At 41.1% G+C, this 21,227-nt stretch overlaps 1 protein-coding gene across 2 annotated transcripts in view; it reads right to left on the bottom strand.

Moving 5' to 3' along the window:
• jmjd1ca (jumonji domain containing 1Ca) overlaps positions 1 to 20,252 on the bottom strand; it is a 90,550-nt gene extending 70,298 nt beyond the window's left edge. For both annotated transcript variants that reach the window (XM_060934203.1, XM_060934204.1), the window contains exons 1-2: positions 19,816 to 20,252; positions 2,211 to 2,360 (exon numbers count right to left, since the gene is read on the bottom strand). In XM_060934203.1, coding sequence (XP_060790186.1) covers positions 2,211 to 2,360; positions 19,816 to 19,959 — 294 coding nt within the window. In that variant the 5' untranslated portion in view covers positions 19,960 to 20,252. The remainder of the gene's footprint in view (positions 1 to 2,210; positions 2,361 to 19,815) is intronic.
• Between the last annotated feature and the right edge of the window lie 975 nt (positions 20,253 to 21,227).

Genomic DNA, 21,227 nt, shown 5'->3' with positions numbered 1-21,227 from the left:
TCACTGAGAGCCATACAAAGGGTTTAATATACATCTCTCAGGCGACTATAGAGAATAAATGGCATTAAAGTGAAAAGAGACAGGATGACAGTGTAGTCTCAGTCTCCAATTAAAGTATTTTAAGTAATATATGTATTTGTTTGTTTACAAAGCAAAATAAACATTAAATCTTAATTTTTTTGCTTCCCCTTCCTCATTTACTCCTGGATATAATCTTACCAGTTCCGTCCTACCAGCCATCTCTTCTCATCACATGATGGCTACCAACTGTGGAGCAAACACGGTACTTCCTCTGAGAACCTCTTTGGTTCATTTTTGTGAACTGCTACTCATGCTGCATCAGAGCAATTCCAGCGTTATGGACGTGACACTTGAACTCAAAATGGCAACAAATGACCCAGTGCATGTTTTATTGTCTCCCAGTATTTAAACAGGTGTTGCATATTTTGAGGCTGTACCATACTGGAGAAGTGATAGAGCAAGAACAATTCCCATAGTACATCTAGGGCATGCCAGAAAATGCCAATAAAAGATGCGTTATGGATGTGACAGAAAAAGTACCACTTTTCTTGGGTGACTGTACATTTTTATCAAACTCTGTGAAATTGTAAACCTAATGTCGAAATGGAGATATCCATTTGATAGAGGGGTCCAAGGTGAATATTAAAAAATCTTTGTTTAAAATATTTTGTATTTCATGCAGAGTTTCGGAAGGAAAAGTCAGCGTTATGGATGTGACGAAATTCCGTTATGGATGTGACGCGTCTGAAATAGACATGGCATATGTTTAGAAAATCAGCAATTTAACCACCATAACCCTTTGAAAAACTCTCTAAATATCAGCTAAAACTATCAAAGTTCTTAAATAATATTTAGGATGGGTATTGTTTTGCTGTTTTGTGGATTTTAGCATACATTTCTGTGGCTTGTGGCAATAATATAGAATTGTACATGATCAAAGTTGATTTTAGCTTGGGTTTTACATTATAAGAAAGAAAGACTGACATATTAAGGCGAAGGGAACAATTCTTGTGACAAATTGGTTCAACTTATTCACATCTGTAAAATACAGGCTTAGGTGATATCTCTGGGAGTGGTTTTGATGTATTACTTGTTGCTTTATTTTTGCATGGTGAGGTTGACATTTACATGGAATTGCCCATCACAGAAAAGCATTATCTACCCTGTTCCCTATACATAAGACGGCTAGTGTCAATGTGATTGGCAGAGGAGAGAGGAATGGCATAGCCAGTTTTGCCCTTATGACTCTGGCCATGGGTGGCTATGGCAACATCAGGATTTGAACTTACGATCTGCTGATGGTGAGCGAATGCTTTTCTGTTGTCCACTAGGAAGCCTTGTGTTGTGCTTTTACCAAAAGAACTGCAAGCCCAAGCAAAATAACAATGCTCTGGCATTAATCAGCAAATCATGCTTGTGTCAGCAAAAAAAATAGTATCAAATTCAAGTTTTGAATTTGAAAGTTTCAATGGTCACTGACACAATCATATAACACACATGCATTAGTGTCGATTTTGCTTAACTTGACAGACATAAGGAGTTCCTTACTACTCATAACACATGGTTACTCCATCTTACACACTGTAAAGTAACCCAAAGTAACGCACACCTAGCCTGACTGTAAGCATGGTAACATACACAACCAGTCAGCATGGTTACATAAGTAAAACCCAAATCCAGTATGACGAGCACTATGGCAGGACACAGATACACAAAATCTCCTCTGAGAGCAGGAGCTCGGCACAGAGCTGGGAAAAGCCAAGAGCGCAATCTGCTTTCTCTCTCTACAGCCTGGGAGTTTGTGTGTGTGTGTGAGTGAGAGAGACAGACAGACAGAGAGAGAGAGAGAGAGAGAGAGAGAGAAGGATGACTCACTCCAGAGTAGGAGTCAGGTGACAGAAAACCTTTTATGCTTTGACAACTATCAACACACACACACACACACACACACACACACACACACACACACACACACACACACAATCAAAATCAGCCTTCAGAACTATTTAAATGACACAAATTCCCAAAATCGGGAAGTGGAAAGAGAAAAGAGAAACAACTACAGAAGAAAATCAATAATTGTCCTTTAAGTGGTGTCTCTCTAAGCAGCTGCAGTAGAGACAGTGTTGAAAAGTGTGTGTGTGTGTGTGTGTGTGTGTGTGTGTGTGTGTGTGTGTGTGTGTACTTACCAGTGCTGGCTGTGGAGAGCTGTTCTCCTGTGAGGTGCTGTTCCTCTTGGCCCATACCAGCTCGTGCTCCAGTACAAACACCTCCCATTCCTCCCTGAGCCTCCTCCATTTACACTCTGCTGCCGGCTCGCCGTCCCACTCCACACATACCTAACACACACACACACACACACACACACACACACACACACGCACACACAGGAGGGGTGAGATGTCAGAAGTATTACTAACATACACACACACACGGGGCGAGAGATGAGGGGGTTGTTTAGAAGTATTACTAACACACACACACACACACACACACACACACACACACACACACACACACACACACACACACATCAAAAACACATTCCCGTAATAGCACCCTCATGGCTCACACACGGCCACAATTCAGTTGATTAATGTAATTAATAAACATATAACAGAGTGAAGTAATTACTAACAGACTGATGCATGACTACACACACACACACACACACACACAGTGAAATGCATTTCCTCAGTAGCAAATTACATCCTATGAAACCAGAGCACGCGCGCGCACACTCACACACACGGACGCACACACACGCACATGTCATTGTTCTCCAGCAAACTGTATTCATTCCACACTACTGCACAGTGTTTCTGATACTCAAGACAACACTCATTCTGTCTAGCTGTCACTTTATGCTATTTGATTTTTTTTTTTACCAGAAGAAATTCACGTAACACTCAGAATTCCTTTCGCTTCATCACCTGTTATAATGTACAGCTCAAGTATAGGAAGGCCTTTACCAAGAATAATATACTACAGTCCTAATATTCCAAAGCAATGCTACCATTGTAACAAAAATCGTATTTTCTAAATATAAAGAGTTTTTTTGATCATAACAATCGAGATTGACGATATGTGATGAAATAGTGCACAGATTTTTTGACTACATATCCAAACCCACACTTGTTCTCTGTAGAGCCATAGCCATTTCATAAAAAGTTTCTGAAAGCATAGTTCTGAATATTTAGCACACTCCTGATATCTCTCTTTGCACTTATAGAGGTTAGTGAGCACAATGCCCTTGGGATTTGGTAGGGAATAAGAAACAGTGTGCTAACAGGACAGTTATATTGCCACAAGCTCGTGCAATATAACATTATCATCCCTACGCAATGTTACACTGCCATGATGTCCAGTGATGTTTATTCCAATTATATTACCAGATCTGCTCTTATGTATTTTGTATATGAGTGCCACAATTTAACATTAGAGCAGAGGGGAACTGTCAGGACCCTCATTTTCTGTCAAATTTGCTTCAGAAATGAAAGGATGATTGTCCTGAAAACATTAAAATCAAGTTATCCAATGAGATTTTGTTTGTTTGTTTGTTGTCTCTAGGCTGAGAAGAGTTTCGAGATGGTTCACTCATTAATTAGGACTTCATTGCCAAGACAGAAGGCCATGGCAGTGTATATGTTTATGCAGGAAGTGACGGATGAATTAACCAATCAGATTTTGATTTATAGTGAGAGGGACTAAAAATTTCTCGTCCTAGGCCTTCTGGAAGGCCAACGCTAGCGGTCAAAGCAGTGCGATCAAGAGCGAGTAGCACAGGCTAACGACCAAGAAACTAAGATTTCTGTCTCCAGACTCTTCTTCCACACACATGTAGCAATGTCATAATTTCATACAAATAAAGGGTTTTTTTTGTGGCCTTCCCCAAACCCCTCTGCTGTAAAATATGTTAATTTGTTGGGTTCCATTAATGGATCCACTATTGTTTCTGATGGGGCGTTAATTAGTGTAACAAACCTGTGGACATTATCATGCTTGGGCTGTCTGGAAAGGGGTAAGCTGGCTAGGTGAATCCTGCATGGACAATATTCATTAATACAGTATATATATATATATATATTTTATTTTTCCAAAAGATATGATATTTATTTGTTGATGTCAGAATGTTTTGACACACAGCTACTGAAACTCTTTTTCTGCCACTATAACGAGAGATGAGCCACACATGAATCTGGAATGATTTGCACAGGTGTTGTGAACTCTCCAACACACTTCCTGAAAATGAATGCTCCTTTCCTGTCATCTCATGTGCTCTTGACTTACATGGGCTTGTTCACTTTCTGCCAAGGAAAATGGGGAATGTTTTGAGTTGATTAACATGAAATAAATCTATCAGTGTATGTTGGACTTTGTTAACTTTAGACAAGTATGTATTTAACATTAGTTAAATAGATTTATTTAGAATGCCACTGAAATATTTTGGCCAAAAATCAGAACCAAAAAAAAGGAGAAAAATTTTAATGTTTTCCCCCATTGTTTACACCTCAGTAGCATGATGGTGCAGTGGTTTGCACTGTTGCCTGACAGAAAGCAGGCTCTGGGTTCGAACCTTCAGCTGAATGGGGTATTTCTGTGTGGAGTTTGCATGTTCTCGTGCCTGCGTGGGTTTCCTCCAGGTGCTCTGGTTTCCTTTCACAGTCCAAAGACATGCAGATTAAGTCAACTGGCTAATCTAAATTGCTCACAGGCGCAAATATGAATGGCTGTCTGTCTCTCTGTGTTAGCCCTACGATAGATTGGCAATGTGCCCAGGATATACCCCACCTCTTGCCTGAAGTCAGCTGGGATTGGCTCCAACTTCCCCTGTCAGCCACAACAGATAAGCGGTATAGATAAATGATGGATGGATGTTTACCCCTCAATACTGCAGAAGCACAAAGATCCACTACCCAACTGAGATTTTGTGATAGCCACAGTTCCTAATTGCACATATGATTCTATTATTATGCACTCTTCTACTTTCCTTATACCTGACATGGTGGAAATATGTGTGTGTGTGTGTGGGGGGGGGGTTTAACCATCGGTTCTATATGATTACATTGTTTAGCACAATATTTTAAAATGGAAACTCACAAGCAGGGAAAATTTTATATCGCACAAGCCTAATTGCCACACTAATCATATGCTGTGTTCATGCTGCCTTGTAAGTGATAATTTGCAAGTTTTAATGATGTCAGTTCCCAGATCAGGACGTTTGATGTGCGGCGTGAAAACAACAACAACAACAACAACAACAAAAAAACCACAAATGCCTCCACGAAAGCGTGCCTTTTATTTGCTCTGTCAGAGCATGTAAAAGTCATAAAAAGCTAGTTTAACTGCCCAAGTGACTACTGGTACTAATATAGTAAACTTCAAACATTCATGCAACATTTTGAACTTAAATCGCAGTACAGCAACAACAGTGGACAGTACCGAGTAGCTTAACAGCAAGCTACCCGGCTAACGTTAGTGATGTTGATGCTTGTCTTCTGAAAACAGTGATTTATTACGGTCAATGTTTAGATTTAACAAATTAGTGTGTGTGTATATATTAACTGGTCTAAAGCAAATACTGTTAGAAACTCATTTAATAGTCGAGAAGCGGGACTTTACACTGTTCACAGTGTGTGAGGCTATATTTTCTGTGGTTTTTACCAGTTGTAGGCAGGGAACTGCATGTTGCAGCGTCGCCTCAAACGCAGCAATATACACCGAAGTTTCAGAGGATTACTGACCACATAGTGTTATTAATGTAAATGAGATTGAGAAAGCAACATAAAAGCAGAATCGATAGCCTTATCTTTTTGGTTACTATTATTTTTAAACATCTAATCTGGTTAAGTAATTTGACTAGATAAGTGGCATCCCATGAGTGCTGATATCCAGTATAACAGCAGTGGTGCGGTGCGCTATATACAGTATATATCAGTGTGCTTTAGGCATGCCGATATAATCACTGATTACATCAGATTCAAGTTTATGAATATGCTTATGGAAATATTAGACTGACATTATTAAAGGTTGTTAGGAAGGAAGAAAAGGAAGAAGAGAGGCTGACTGCTGTGTAAATGAGGAACACTGATAGAAGATAGCATGGTAATGTGTTGCTTGGTAACACTCCTGTTGGCTAATGAAACAATAACCAAAGTGTTTGTTGTTAAGCCAAAATATAATCACAGCAATCCTGATAACATTTCTGGTCATGTGAAAATATTCTTATGCAAAATGTCACAAATTGTTTCCAATCCTTATTGGATGGCACGGTGGTGCGTTGCTGTGTCACAGCTCCAGGGTCCTGGGTTCGATCCTGAGCTCGGGTTACTTTCTGGGTGGAGTCTGCATGTTTTCCTCTTGTTTACATGGGTTCCCTCTGGTTTCTTCCACTCTCCAAAAACATGCAGGTACTGGGTCAACTGGCTATGCCAAATAGTCCATAGGTGCAACTGAATTTGAGAAAGACAGTGAGTGTGTGTATGGTGTCCTGTAATGGACTATTGTCCCAACTGGGATGAATTCTCGGGGCCGAGTGCTCCTGAGATCCTGATCAGGATAAAGCAATTAGTGAAGGTGAATGAATGAATTGTTTCTATATTGAAGCAAATGCTTCATTTTAAGAACTAAAATCACTACTTAGAAATTAATTCATTATTTTTAAAAATGTTGCAATGTGGCATGTTGTTGGCAAAATTACTTTGTCATTGTAAAATATTTCATTTATTCATTTTCTACTCCACTTATCCACTGCAAGTGAGCTGGCAGTGGGTCAACTGTTAAGGCTCTAGGTTACTGATCTGAAGGTCAGGGGTCCAAGCTGCCACTGTTGTGCCCTTGAGCAAGGCCCTTAACCCTCTCTACTCCAGAAGTGCTGTACGGTATCATGGCTGACCCTGTACTCTGACCTCAATTTCCTACCAAGCTGGGATATGCAAAGAAAAGAATTACACTGTGTGGTAATGCATATGTAACAAATAAAGGCTGCTTCTTCTGACACTGGGTGAGAGTCAGGGCACATCTTAGGCTACGTTTACATTAGACCGTATCTGTCTCGTTTTCTTCGCGGATGCACTGTCCGTTTACATTAAACCACCTGGAAAAGCCGGGAAACGGGAATCCGCCAGCGTCCACGTATTCAATCTAGATCGTATCTGGTCCGGTGCTGTGTAAACATTGAGATACGCAAATACGCTGTGCTGAGCTCTAGCTGGCGTCCTCATTGGACAACGTCACTGTGACATCCACCTTCCTGATTCGCTGGCATTGGTCATGTGACGCGACTGCTGAAAAACGGCGCGGACTTCCGCCTTGTATCACCTTTCATTAAAGAGTATAAAAGTATGAAAATACTGCAAATACTGATGCAAATACTGCCCATTGTGTAGTTATGATTGTCTTTAGGCTTGCCATCCTTCCACTTGCAAGTAGTAAGTGACATGCGCTGGGATCACACACACAGCGGCTCAGTCCCGAATCGTGGCTTGTACACTTCACTCGCGCGCTGTGTGAGCTGCGCAGGGCCGGAGTGCGCACCCTCCAGAGGGCACTCGCTGTTCAGGGCGGAGTGGTTTGGAGCACAGGATGCCTGCGGAGCCGAGCGTATCCGTGTATTGGTGTTGCTGTGTGCACGGCTAACGGTTTTAGTGTAAACGCGAATCGTTTTAAGAACGTTAATCTGATGATCCGCTGATTCGACGTAATGTAAACGTAGCCTTAGATAGGTTGCCATTAACACATATACATTCACAGAGTAACAAATTGACCTGATCTGCATGTCTTTGGACTGTAGGAGGAAACCAGAGCACCTGGAGAAACCCCCCCCACATACACACGCAAATGGCCCTAGTCGACCAGCAGGTCCCTTCTTACTGCAAGGCGATATTGTTAACCACTGCACCACTGTGCAGCCCTGTAAAACATTTCTGAAACGTTAATCTACATGTAATACTGTCCTTCTTCTTCCTCCTTGTCTAGCACTGCTGCCAGGTCGGGGTCCATGTGGACCCTACTGATCCACAGGTCATATTAATTGGAGCATAGTTTTATGCCAGATGCCCTTCCTGCTGCAACCCTCCCATTTCTGGGCTTGTGAAACAACCATTCACACCTATGGCCAATTTAGCCATTTAGCCTAACCGCATGTCTTTGGACTGTGGGAGGAGACCGGAGCACCTGGAAGAAATCTTATGGCCCTTTTCCACTACCCTTTTTCAGCTCACTTCAGCTCGCTTCAGCTCACTTCAGCCCGACACGGCTCGCGTTTCGACTACCTCAGAACAGCACGACTCAGCTCGCTTCAGCCCTGCTTAGCACCCAAAACTCGCACGGTTTTGGAGTGGGGCTGAAGCGAGCCAAACCGAGCTGAGTGAGGCTGGGGGCGTGAGCAGACACTCCCCTGTGCACTGATTGGTGAGGAGGAGTGTCCTCACATGCCCACACACGCCCCGCGAGCGCCGTAAACCCGGAAGAAGAAGAATTACGAAAATTTCTGAAGCCTTATGCGCCTCGCCTCATCTATACGCTCTTGCCAGTATCTATTGGCGTTGTCGGTGACAACAAGCCACAGAACCAAGACCAGCAACACTAACGACTCCATGTCCTCCATGTTTATTGTTTACTCTCCGGGTTGTGAGACTACCGCTTAAAAGCTCACTGATGTCACTGTTTGCGCCGCTTAACGACATCACGTGACGTCCACCCACTTTCGCTAACTCCACCCAATGTGTCCACCCACTTCCAGCCAGCACGGTTCAGCGCGGTTGTAGTCGAAATGCAATTCCAATAGCCCCGCTCAGCTCGACTCAGCCCAACTCAGCATGGCACGGCTCAGCCCGACTCAGCTGCGTTTGTAGTGGAAAAGCGGCATTAGAGAACATGCAAACTCCACACAGAAAGGTCCCCGTCAGCCACTGGGCTCAAACCCAGAACCTTCTTGCTGTGAGGCAACAGTGCTAACCACTGCACCACCGTGCCACCCCTACATGTGATACTGTCCTTATACAAAACAAAGAACCTAAGAAAAATCAGATTTTATCTCAGGAGCATGCAAATGCTGCCCATCTAGGGAGCATTTATCCAAATGCAGAGGTAGTTATGGGGATTGTGAAAATAACACTACTGTGTGCAGTTACAGTATCGCGTACATTAGATTGTCATATACTGTACATAGTCAGGTTTTGTTAAAAAAAAAATCACTTGGCACAAGGATTCACCTGCAATAATCAGGAAGCGTAAAAGTGTTCAGTCAGTAAACTTGAGCTACTCGTCTCCTGTCCTGTGGACACAAAGAAGCTTAGACCAGCAGGAAACAGAAGAGGAATCAGTCAGCGCGCTTTATTAAACTAATACCATCTGTCTGAATGTGTCAAATCTTTGCAGTCCTCTTATTTATCAACTAGTGTGAGGCAAGCATATCAAGCAAATCTGGACACTGATGATATTAACTGGACATATATGGACTGTCATCATATAGAGTCCAGCCCTCACACTTTATCTGTTTATCTGTGTCCTCTGGGCAAGCTAACTTCACACATTAATAAGCACATAGTGTGTGTGTGTGTGTGTGTGTGTGTGTGTGTGTGTGTGTGTGTGTGTGTGTGCGCGTGTGCCTGTAGGGGAGTGTCTCAGGCGACTGATTTGTCTCACACTCAAGTGAAGGAGAAAGGGAAGAATCGTGTATAATATATTGCAGGGATGCTGTCATTGGTCAAGATCATCACAGAGAGAGAAAAAGGAGAGACAAGGAGAGAGAGAGAGAGAGAGAGAGAGAGAGAGAGAGAAAGCTTGAGTTGCTATGCTACGATCAGCTCCATCTTCCTCTCTCTCTCTCATTCTCTACCCTCCCACACACCCCCTCCTCATCGGCTGATTGTCTGTCCACCCTCAACAACCTTCAGCACACACACACACACACACACACACAGTCTCACTCTTGAATTCACCTTTCTCTTTTATAACCCTGTGTACCTCTAACCACACTAACCTTTTCCTCTTCTTCTTTTTATCCCCCCACCACCCCACACACACCCACTTTCTCTCTCTGGTCTAAGGATGCATGTTGGACACTGAGGTGATTTACATGCTCTCTTGCCATTAGCACTGATGAGTGTATATGCCTCAGTGTGTGTGTGTGTAGAGAGTAAAAGGAAAACAGCAATTATTCATTTAGAAGCAATCATTAGTCATAAGAAGCAGTCTGACTACCAGTTGAAATATCACACACACACACACACACACACACACACACACACACACACACACACACACAGAACGAGCTTCATCTGTGCTGTGAATATTAAGTGAGTGAGAGTGCTGTATTATGTAGCCATTGTTCACACTGAATATTTTCCTCTGCACGTGTTATAATAATGGGGTTACAGTTTTATAGTCCGTGTGTGCGTGTGTGCGCGCATATCTGTGCACTGTATTTACAATGAAACATTTTCCTGCCTCCCTTCTGTCCACACACATACTTTATGAAGTCTGTGTTTATTTGTTTGTGTTCCCTTGTGGGTGGCTCCTTTCTTCCGTGTGTGTGTGTGTGTGTGTGTGTGTGTGTGTGTGTGTGTGTGTGTTGGGCTATGAACCACAGACAAGCTGTAACAGGTCATGCTAGCTTTTCACACATATACACACACTCCATGTATAAATACACAGAGAATCACACACCTCCAAGCCATCTGCAACACACACACACACACACACACACACACACACACACAGTATCTCTTATTGACAGACTGCCTCATTTCTCACTCAGTAAACTCTAGCCTGCAGGAGAGAAACATCACACACACACACACACACACACACAGTAAACACTTCCTCCAGGCTTGTGGGAGGGAAACATTCAGAGGCATCAGATTTCAGCCTGGACAACTGCCAACATGGGGAGAAAAGTGCTTATAGCATCAGCATTTAAAACACTCTGTGTGTGTGTGTGTGTGTGTGTGTGTGTGTGTGTGTGTGTGTGTGTGTGTTAAAGGAAGAGAGAAAATGTGTCTGGGAGATAAAAGCAGTCCGCCAACTTGGATTGCATGAAGAGACAATCATGTGACTTTGCTTGTATGAGCATGTGTTTTGCGCATTTAGTCCCATGTCTTTAGACTCATGTCCAAAGATAAATTCACACACACACACACACACACACACACTCGCACAGAGAGAGAGAGAGAGAGAGAGAGGCCTCTCTGATCAATAATTCACTGAGCGGTTGAAAGTGTGTGCGCGTGTGTGTGAGCTCCCTCTCTCAGGTTGGTTAGTGAAGACACTACAGTTCTGTGAGATTACAGATCTCTGGTAGGGAGTATTGAATGTAGTGTAGTGAGTTTAGTGTAGTGTCCTGTAGTGGTGAGTGCAATATAGTGTCACATAGTGTATGTAGTATAGTGCAATGAGTTATGTATTGTAGTGCAGTTTAGTGAGTGTACTGTCACTTAATGAGTATGGTGAAGTGTAGTGAGAGTAGTGTAGTCCGGCATAATAAGTATAGTATAGCGTAGTGTATTGTGATGTTTTGTATCGCATGAGTGAAGTGTAGCATAATGAGTGTAGTGTAGTGTAATGCAGTGCAGAGTTACAACTGTAGTGTGGTGTAACATAGCATACTATAGTGTATGATAATAATGTAATAAATGTAGTATAGCACAGTGAGGGTAGTATAGTGAGTGAAATATAGTGAGTGTAGTGTACTGCAGCGTAGTATAACATACTGAGTGTAATGTAACGAGTGTAGTGTAGTTCAGTGTACTGTAATGAGGGCGGTGTAGTGTAGTGTAATGGGGTAGTATATTGTAGTGTAGTATAGTATAGTATAGCATACTTCAGTATAGTGTTATAAAGTATAGTGTAGTGTAGTATAGAATAATTTGTAGAGAGTGTAGTGAATGTAGTGTCGTAGAGTGTAATGTAGTATAGTATAGTGAGTATAATGTAGTGAACGAAGTGTATGTAGTGTGGTAGAGTGTAATATAGTGTAATAGTGTGTAATATAGTATACTATAATTAATATAATGTAGTGTATATAGTGTAGTAGACTGGAATATAGTACACTATAGTGAGTATAATGTAGTGTATATAGTGTAGCAGAGTGCAATATAGAATACTATAGTGAGTATAGTGTATATAGTGTAGTGGGATGTAATATAGTATACTATAGTGAGTATAATGTAGTGTATATAGTGTAGTAGAGTGTAATAATGTAGTGTATATAGTGTAGTAGAGTGTAATAATGTAATGTACTGTATATAGTGTAGTAGAGTGCAATATAGTATACTATAGTGAGTATAGTGTATATAGTGTAGTAGGATGTAATATAGTATACTATAGTGAGTATAATGTAGTGCATATAGTGTAGTAGAGTGTAATATAGTATACTATAGTGAGTATAATGCAGTGTATATAGTGTAGTAGAGTGTAATACAGTATACTATAGTGAGTATAATGTAGGGTGTATAGTGTAGTAGTGTAATATAGTATACTATAGTGAGTATAATGTGTATACAGTGTAGTAGAGTGTAATAATGTAGTGTATATAGTGTAGTAGAGTGTAATATAGTATACTATAATGAGTACAATGTAGTGTATATAGTGTAGTAGAGTGTAATATAGTATACTATAGTGAGTATAATGTAGTGTATATAGTGTAGTAGAATGTAATATAGTATACTGTAGTGAGTATAATGTAGTGTATATAGTGAGGTAGAGTGTAATAATGTAGTGTATATAGTGTAGTAGAGCGTAATATAGTATACTATAATGAGTACAATGTAGTGTATATAGTGTAGTAGAGTGTAATATAGTATACTATAGTGAGTATAATGTAGTGTATATAGTGTAGTAGAATGTAATATAGTATACTGTAGTGAGTATAATGTAGTGTATATAGTGAGGTAGAGTGTAATAATGTAGTGTATATAGTGTAGTAGAGTGTAATATAGTATACTAAAATGAGTATAATGTAGTGCATATAGTGTAGTAGAGTGTACTATAGTATACTATAGTGAGTATAATGTAGTGTATATAGTGTAGTGGAGTGTACTATAGTATACTATAGTGAGTATAATGTAGTGTATATAGTGTAGTGGAGTGCAATGATGTAATGCATATAGTGTAGTGGAGTGTAATAATGTAGTGTATATAGTGTAGTGGAGTGTACTATAGTATACTATAATGAGTATAATGTAGTGTATACAGTGTAGTAGAGTGTAATATAGTATACTATAATGAGTATAATGTAGTGCATATAGTGTAGTGGAGTGTAACGTAGTATACTATAGTGAGTATAATGTAGTGTATATAGTGTTGTAGAGTGTAATATAGTATACTATAATGAGTACAATGTAGTGTATATAGTGTAGTAGAGTGTAATATAGTATACTATAGTGAGTATAATGTAGTGTATATAGTGTAGTAGAGTGCAGTATAGTATACTACAGTGAGTATAATGTAGTGTATATAGTGTAGTAGAATGTAATGTAGTATACTATAATGAGTATAATGTAGTGTATATAGTGTAGTAGAGTGTAATATATATACTGTACTATAGTGAGTATACTGTAATGTATATAGTGTAGCAGAGTGTAATATAGTATACTATAGTGAGTATAGTGTATATAGTGTAGTAGGACGTAATATAGTATACTATAGTGAGTATAATGTAGTGTATATAGTGTAGTAGAGTGTAATATAGTATACTATAGTGAGTATAGTGTAGTGTAGCGTTGTGAGTGGAGTTCAGAATAAAGCTGTAGTGTGCTATACTGTATGGCTAATAGACAGCTGTGTGAGCACACTGTATTTACAAATTTAAATATGTATACAATCAAGCTGCGACAGGCTTAGTGAGCCGGTGGTAGATGAGGTGTGCTCTCAATAGACGCAGACAGCCTTGTAAGAGCCTGACAACCGACAGGCCAACTGGTCTACATGGTGTTAACTATAGGTGGGTGGGTGGGTAGGAAGGTAGGTAGGTAGATGAGGTGTGCTCTCAATAGACACAGACAGCCTTGTAAGAGCCTGACAACTGACAGGCCAACTGGTCTACATGGCGTTAACAAAAGATAGATAGATAGATAGATAGATAGATAGATAGACAGACAGACAGACAGACAGACAGACAGACAGACAGACAGACAGAGACAGACAGACAGACAGATAGATAGATAGATAGATAGATAGATAGATAGATAGATAGATAGATAGATAGATAGATAGATAGATGTATACATCAGGTACTATTTAATATATTAAAATACAGGTATAATTTAATTCAGAATGATGATAATATAATTCTATAGTTGCACTGAAAAAGCACATGGGCTCCAAAAGCCCCTGTCCTGCATGTTTCAGTCTAATTGCCTGTATATCTGGCATTTAACATACCATCTTATTAACTAACATGGCCAGGGAACTGTCTTTTATGACTCAGAAATGTAAACAGAAATGTGAAGGAATACAGGAAATAAAAGATCATTTTCATGTGAGTGGTGCGATTGGACACATGACCAGAACCATTTATCTCAAGTATAAACCTGAGAAAGATGTTGATACTGAAGCTCTACAACTCAAACTACCATATTTGAGATTATTATCTTTGTACATCACATTACAGAGTCTTTTAAATATGTTAATTTCTCAGTCATATCCACCTCATGGGAGGTGTGACTATGTGAAGAGTCAGAGCTGTGATCAGTAGAATAACATACTGCTCATTAGAAATAGCTACCTGGCTGTTTATAAACTTAATTATTCACACTGCACCAGTTTGCACTATTATATAAATTCCTCTCGTTGCTTCATTACTGTTTATTGCTCTGATGCCATGTCTAATTAGCAGGCCCTGTACTCTGGATTGACTCTATCCCTGTATTCTGTACTGTATGTAATCCTGTGTGCTGCACCATCGTCCTGAAGAAATGACATTTCATTCCAATGTATAAAAGTCTGATTTTTATGCTGACAGAGATGTCAGCTGTCCAAAAAAGTAAAATTCATGTGCTCATGTCAGCTGAGAAAGATCCGGGACTCGATGGGTTCATACAGTATAAAATGTGCATGTACTTGTTGATTATTAGATATTTTTGATGTTAACCTTAATTAAAGTTGGGGTTTTTTTTGTGTGTAGCCTAGCAAGGATAAAATCTGACATCTCCATCAGCTACCTCTCTCTCTCACCCACACCCACACACACACACCTAACTTGACACCTCATAAGGACATAAATCTAGGCCACTGCATACATCTTCCTCATAACTCTGATTCTCACATGCACAGTGTTCTTAAACACACATACTCAGTCTTCTCTCTCTCTCTCTCTCTCTCTCTCTCTCTCTCTCACACACACACCCGGGACACTAACTCAGGCGAATAAAACAACTCTCTTCCTCTTCACCTGCATACAGACTTTCTTTTTCTCTCCCCCCCCTCACTCACACACACACACACACACCATTGTTAGCTGTGCCTTATCTGAGAACAGGACTGAAAGAACTGAGTACTGTCATGTCTCTCTACAAGAGGTAGTGTGTGTATATGATCTATTATCACACTCCCTGAGCTGGACTAAAGATAAGCTACAGTGCTCTCTCTCTCTCTCACTCACACACACACACACACACACACACACACACACACACACACACACACACACACACACAATCTGTCTGGTCTGCAGAATCACAAACGCTTCTTTGGCAGTGCTTCAAACCATCTGCCAAAGGTCAAGGGTCAACTGAAAAGAAAGCCATATATGGCTCAAGCGTGCACACACACACACACACACACACACACACACACAAACACACATTCACCCATATACACAGTACAGTACACTCAGTACACACAGTCATCATTACACACAAATGCTCACAAATGATACAGAAACAACTGCTATATAAATAGAGGCAAGCTTAAGGAGAAATAGAAATGCTCATCAGTTGTGTGTGTGTGTGTGTGTGTGTGTGTGTGTGTGTGTGTGTGTGTGTGTGTGTGTGTGTGAGAGAGAGAGAGCACAAAGTACAGAACCTTCTTTTCTTCGCTTCTGTTCACATGAACTGATGAAACACAACCTGTGTTACTGACACTGTGGAATCATAGTGTGTGTGTGTGTGTGTGTGTGTGTGTGTGTGTGTGTGTGTGTGTGTGTGTGTGTGTGCACATTCAAAGAGACAGAGTGGTGCTGGAGAACACATACACAGATGCTTAAATAGAGCAGAGTGCAAACACAGACACAGCTGCAGAGAGAGAGAGAGAGAGAGAGAGAGAGATGAGGTGGATTCCAAACAAAGACATCTGGCTTTACTTAATGCTGTGCAGAACAAAATCAGAAGACTATCAGAGGAAGCTGACAACAACAACACCCCACACACACATACACACACTATGAATCATGTCATTTGCATGTCCGGTAACACAAATGAATGTACTTTAGCCTGAGACACACAAGAACAGATTATTTAGACCTGTTGTGCTCTCAGTTATGTGGCATCCTTGGAGGCATGTAAGAGCCATGTATCTCACTCACACACACACAGCAAAAACAAACATTATACCGGCCCTCAGTCTGTCACTTAAGAGTGTGGGGATTTTTCACAGACATGGTGGTGCGTGTACAGAAAGTGAGGCTGAACCTAAAAATTCAATACACTGTATAATTATTCACATATACTAAAAGAAAAGATAAACTATTGTATATTGGTTAATACCTAATTAGTAGCAAGCCGTCTACTTTCTTTATTTTTCGTCTACCACTTTGGTCACTACAGCTCAATCACTACCTCTGCTCTTAACAGTTAATTAACTGTAATGGGGCAATAGTGACTCACAGGGTTCAGGCGCTGGGTAATGATTTGAGGGTTCAAGCCCCAGCTCCGCCCAGCTGCCATCATCTCTATTAGCTGGAATTTTCCACATTGATCCCCATGCAGAAGTGGGAAAACAATGTAAGAAGTGTGCAGGCAGTAATTATACATACATAATCAAACCGCATGATATTTTGAGATCTTGTAAATGTACCGTTTGTTCTATTAGCAGCAGTGTAACCTGAAGAGGGTTCCTACTGTTCTGCTCTGTTAGCCAGCACGTGGTCAGATGTATTCATTTCCAAGCAAAGAAATGCAAATGAACGAATGTGTTCTGGCTAGTTGTCTGCAGCAGGAGAAAACCTTTTTAAATTTGACTCATCTTTAAGACCACAATGAGCTTAGACTCTGGAAGACAAGCTGCTGGGTGGGAATTAGAAACAAACAAACAAACAAACAAACAAACAAACAAACAAACAAACAAACAAACAAACGGAATGAAAGTCCAGAAATGTGTTTAAATGAACATTTTGTTAATGGGCTTAAATTTATGATCAGCTTGTTTTAAAAAATTAAGCGCTTTATTTAGATTTAATGAGTTCCACACAAGTGCCTTTCCTTGTCAGTCCTATTCTTCATTTCCTTTTGTTTACGAATTAAAATATTGATCATTACTGTAATCAGTGTGTTGTGGCATTATCAGTGAACAAAACATGAAAGCTGCAACACCATGTTAGTAATTATATGAAGAGCATTAAGACGTGTGTGTGTTCTCAGCATGCTCTTCATCACAGCAGGTGGTTGTAACCCAGGGAAAACTGTCAGTCACACGACTAAGCTGTTGTTGCCACGGGGACGGTTATCTAGCCAATAGTGAGAGACCTGAGTCCCCAAAGACAAACAAGCCTGCTCTTTCTCTCTGTCTCACTCACACTCTCACACACACTCTCACAAACATGATCCACTGCAGTCCCATAAACACACACACACACACACACACACACACACACACACACACACACACACACACAACTCCACCTACGCCCACACACACACAAATAGACACGGATGGCATGTGGGATCAAAAGGAAAGTATCACATATTTACACAGCCAATCTGAGTGCATTTCCCATGAGCACGTCAGCAATTATGATCCTGAGCGCATTCTAATAACACACATTCACCAGAGATACACACACACGTGCGCAACAGAGTCACAGGCACATGTACACACTAAACACGTGAGCATGTAGGAAGCTCTCAATACATGTATGTATAGATAAGTGGTGTGTGAATACACTCTTCCTATACCACTGTAATAGCTTTTAATAATGGGGGCTATGTCAAGTGAAGAAGAACATCAATGACATCACCTGACAAAGCAGACCTCAATAGCGTGATACGTTACGACACACATTCCTGAGATATCTCAGGGCTGACTTACTTCACTGTTACTCAGACTGGAAGGTAAATGTATTTGTATGAATATATTTCATTTCCTCCTATTCTGATTTACAAAATGAATTTAGGAGTGGTTATGAGGGGGTTCCATATTAAATGCACAATTGAATTCTTTTTTTTTTCTTGCTTTTAGCAAACCTAAATATGGGGATATATCTTCATGTATCATGATAAAATGTTTAATGTATGTCACATCCTGATGTTAAAGTGCTTCAGGACTTCCAACAAGTAGTTCAATTTAAGCTAGAAAAGAACACATAACCACTGTAAAGAAATCAGCAATGCATGGACATAAGGCTGTAAACACACATGGACACACAAACTAATCATCCTCTTAGTGGAGACAGAGGTGTTTATAAGTAATGATAACACCCTCCTCCCCCTGCCCCCTCCACACACACAGTTCTTTTTATTAGGAGAAGCAGATTAAGAGCTTGCAGAATACACCACACATGGAAGGTGTTATTTGACCGGGGCTAATAATCCTTGAAATGACAGCTATGCGCGTGTGTGCATAATATAAGAGTTTGGTTTCATAAAATACATAAGAATAAGGGACAGGAGTGCCGGTTTAGAGCATCTCTGTTCCCTTATAATATAGCTCATGATAATTCTTAATTATTAATGATGATGTACTGAAGCTAATGAGCTGATAAAACCCTGTATTCTGTATATACACACACACACACACACACACACACCACAGTCAGCGACTTTATATGAAAGAGACAGTCATCACGGTTGGTGATTAGTAAAGAGGAGTCTCACTGAGACACACACACACACACACACACACACAGGTTTGTGTTACTATCCTTGTGAGAACCTTCTATCTACTGGTATAATGATTAATACTATGTATAGTATTGTATTGGTTTATTTGATAGGGACAGTGCACATTCATGAACAATACTATAAAATACATGATGTAAATATGCCAGAGGTAGCATAATTGCTCATTTTCATCTGTAGTCCCTAGACAGGTGACATAAAAGAAAATGAGATACAAATACACACACAAACCTAACCACAACCTTAACCTCAATAACCCAAAGAAAACATTTTGGGTGGTTTTCTTCCCCCCGATAATATATATTTTATTTTTCAATAAAAGCTGCAAGGTGTTTCCCCCCCCCAAAACAAAACACAAACAAACAAAAAAAACAAACAAACAAAAAACCCTATTCTCCTCATGGAGACCTGCCAAAGGTTTTTCCCCCCACCAGGTCCCCACAAAGATATAAACACACACACGTTTTTTTTTTTTTTTTCCTCCCACAATTGTAGTAACACGCCCAGGTCCAGGCTCATAATAATAATCGGCTGAGTGTTTGTTGACTAAATCACCCGACACCATTAACGTTACACGAGCTGAACTTTAGGAGGGAGAGAGAGAGAGAGAGAGAGAGAGAGAGTAAAACACTGTAACGTTCAACTTTCCTGACTGTCAGAAAGAGCCCATGAGCGGCTGCCACCCGGACTGTAACCCCAGCAGTGTTGGTGTGAGTGAGTGTAGAGAGATGTGACTCACAGCCAGTGCGGGGCTGTCAGTGTGGCGGCCGGTGGCAGCGCGGATGAGTCCGGCTCTCCAGCCCCAGCGCCGCGCCGCCGCGCCGCCCAGCTCGCGCTGCTCTCCGCCGCTCACGCACAGGAAGCGCCGCCCCACCAGCTCCATGTCCCCGCCGGACAAAAAGTGTCGCAAACCCGAGATATCCGCCGGAAAACTAACTTCCAGGAAGGGGTTCCGAGCTGACTACCGTATAATCATATTCCTAAACAAATAAAAACAGCCTAAAACTAAAAGGAAATAACGGAGTCGGAATTGTCACTGTGACCGGATATACGGTATTTATATTTATACACACCAGGCGGTGAACCGGTTTAAATTCCCAGTTCACGGTCTCCGGTAACAGAACAGCGTGCGCGCGCGCCGTGAAACTGATTTACACTGAGAGTAGTAACAGTCATGATGTCTCTCTCTCTCTCTCACTCACTCACTCTCCCTCACTCTCTCTTACTCACTCACTCTCTCTCACTCACTCTCTCTTACTCACTCCCTCTCTTACTCACTCTCTCTCTCACTCACTCACTAACTCTCTCTCTTACTCACGCACTCTCTCTCACTCACTCTCTCTCACTCTCTCTTACTCACTCCCTCTCTTACTCACTCTCTCTCTCACTCACTCACTCACTCACTCACTAACTCTCTCTCTTACTCACTCACTCTCTTACTCACTCTCTCTCTTACTCTCTCTCACTCTCTCTCTTACTCTCTCTCTCTCTTACTCTCTCTCTTACTCACTCACTCTCTCTCTTACTCTCTCTCTCTTACGCTCTCTTACTCACTCTCTCTCTCTTACTCACTCACTCTCTCTCACTCACTCACAATCACTCTCTCTCTCACTCTCTCTTACTCACTCACTCTCTCTTACTCACTCTCTCTTACTCACTCTCTCTTACTCACTTTCTCTCTCACTCACTCTCTTACTCACTCACTCTCTTACTCTCTCTTACTCACTCTCACTCACTCTCTCTCTTACTCACTCACTCTCACTCTCTTACTCACTCACTCTCTCTTACTCTCTCTCTCTTACTCACTCACGCTCACTCTCTTACTCACTCACTCACTCTCTCTCACTCACTCTCTTACTCTCTCGCTCTCTCTCTCTCTCTCTCTCTCACTCTCTCTCGCTCTCTCTCTCTCTCACTCTCTCTCACTCTCTCTCTCTTACTCACTCACTCTTTCTCTCTCACTCACTCACTCACTCTCTCACACTCACTCACTCACTCACTCACTCACTCACTCACTCACTCACTCACTCACTCACTCTCTCTTATTCTCTCTCTCTTACTCACTCGCTCTCTCACACGCTCAGTTTCTCTCTTACTCACTGACACACACACACACACACACACACACACACACACACACACACACACACA

Source organism: Neoarius graeffei, chromosome 11 (assembly GCF_027579695.1).
Source record: "Neoarius graeffei isolate fNeoGra1 chromosome 11, fNeoGra1.pri, whole genome shotgun sequence".
In the NCBI taxonomy this organism is placed as follows: domain Eukaryota; kingdom Metazoa; phylum Chordata; class Actinopteri; order Siluriformes; family Ariidae; genus Neoarius; species Neoarius graeffei.
This window is presented reverse-complemented; position numbering and strand designations above follow the sequence as displayed.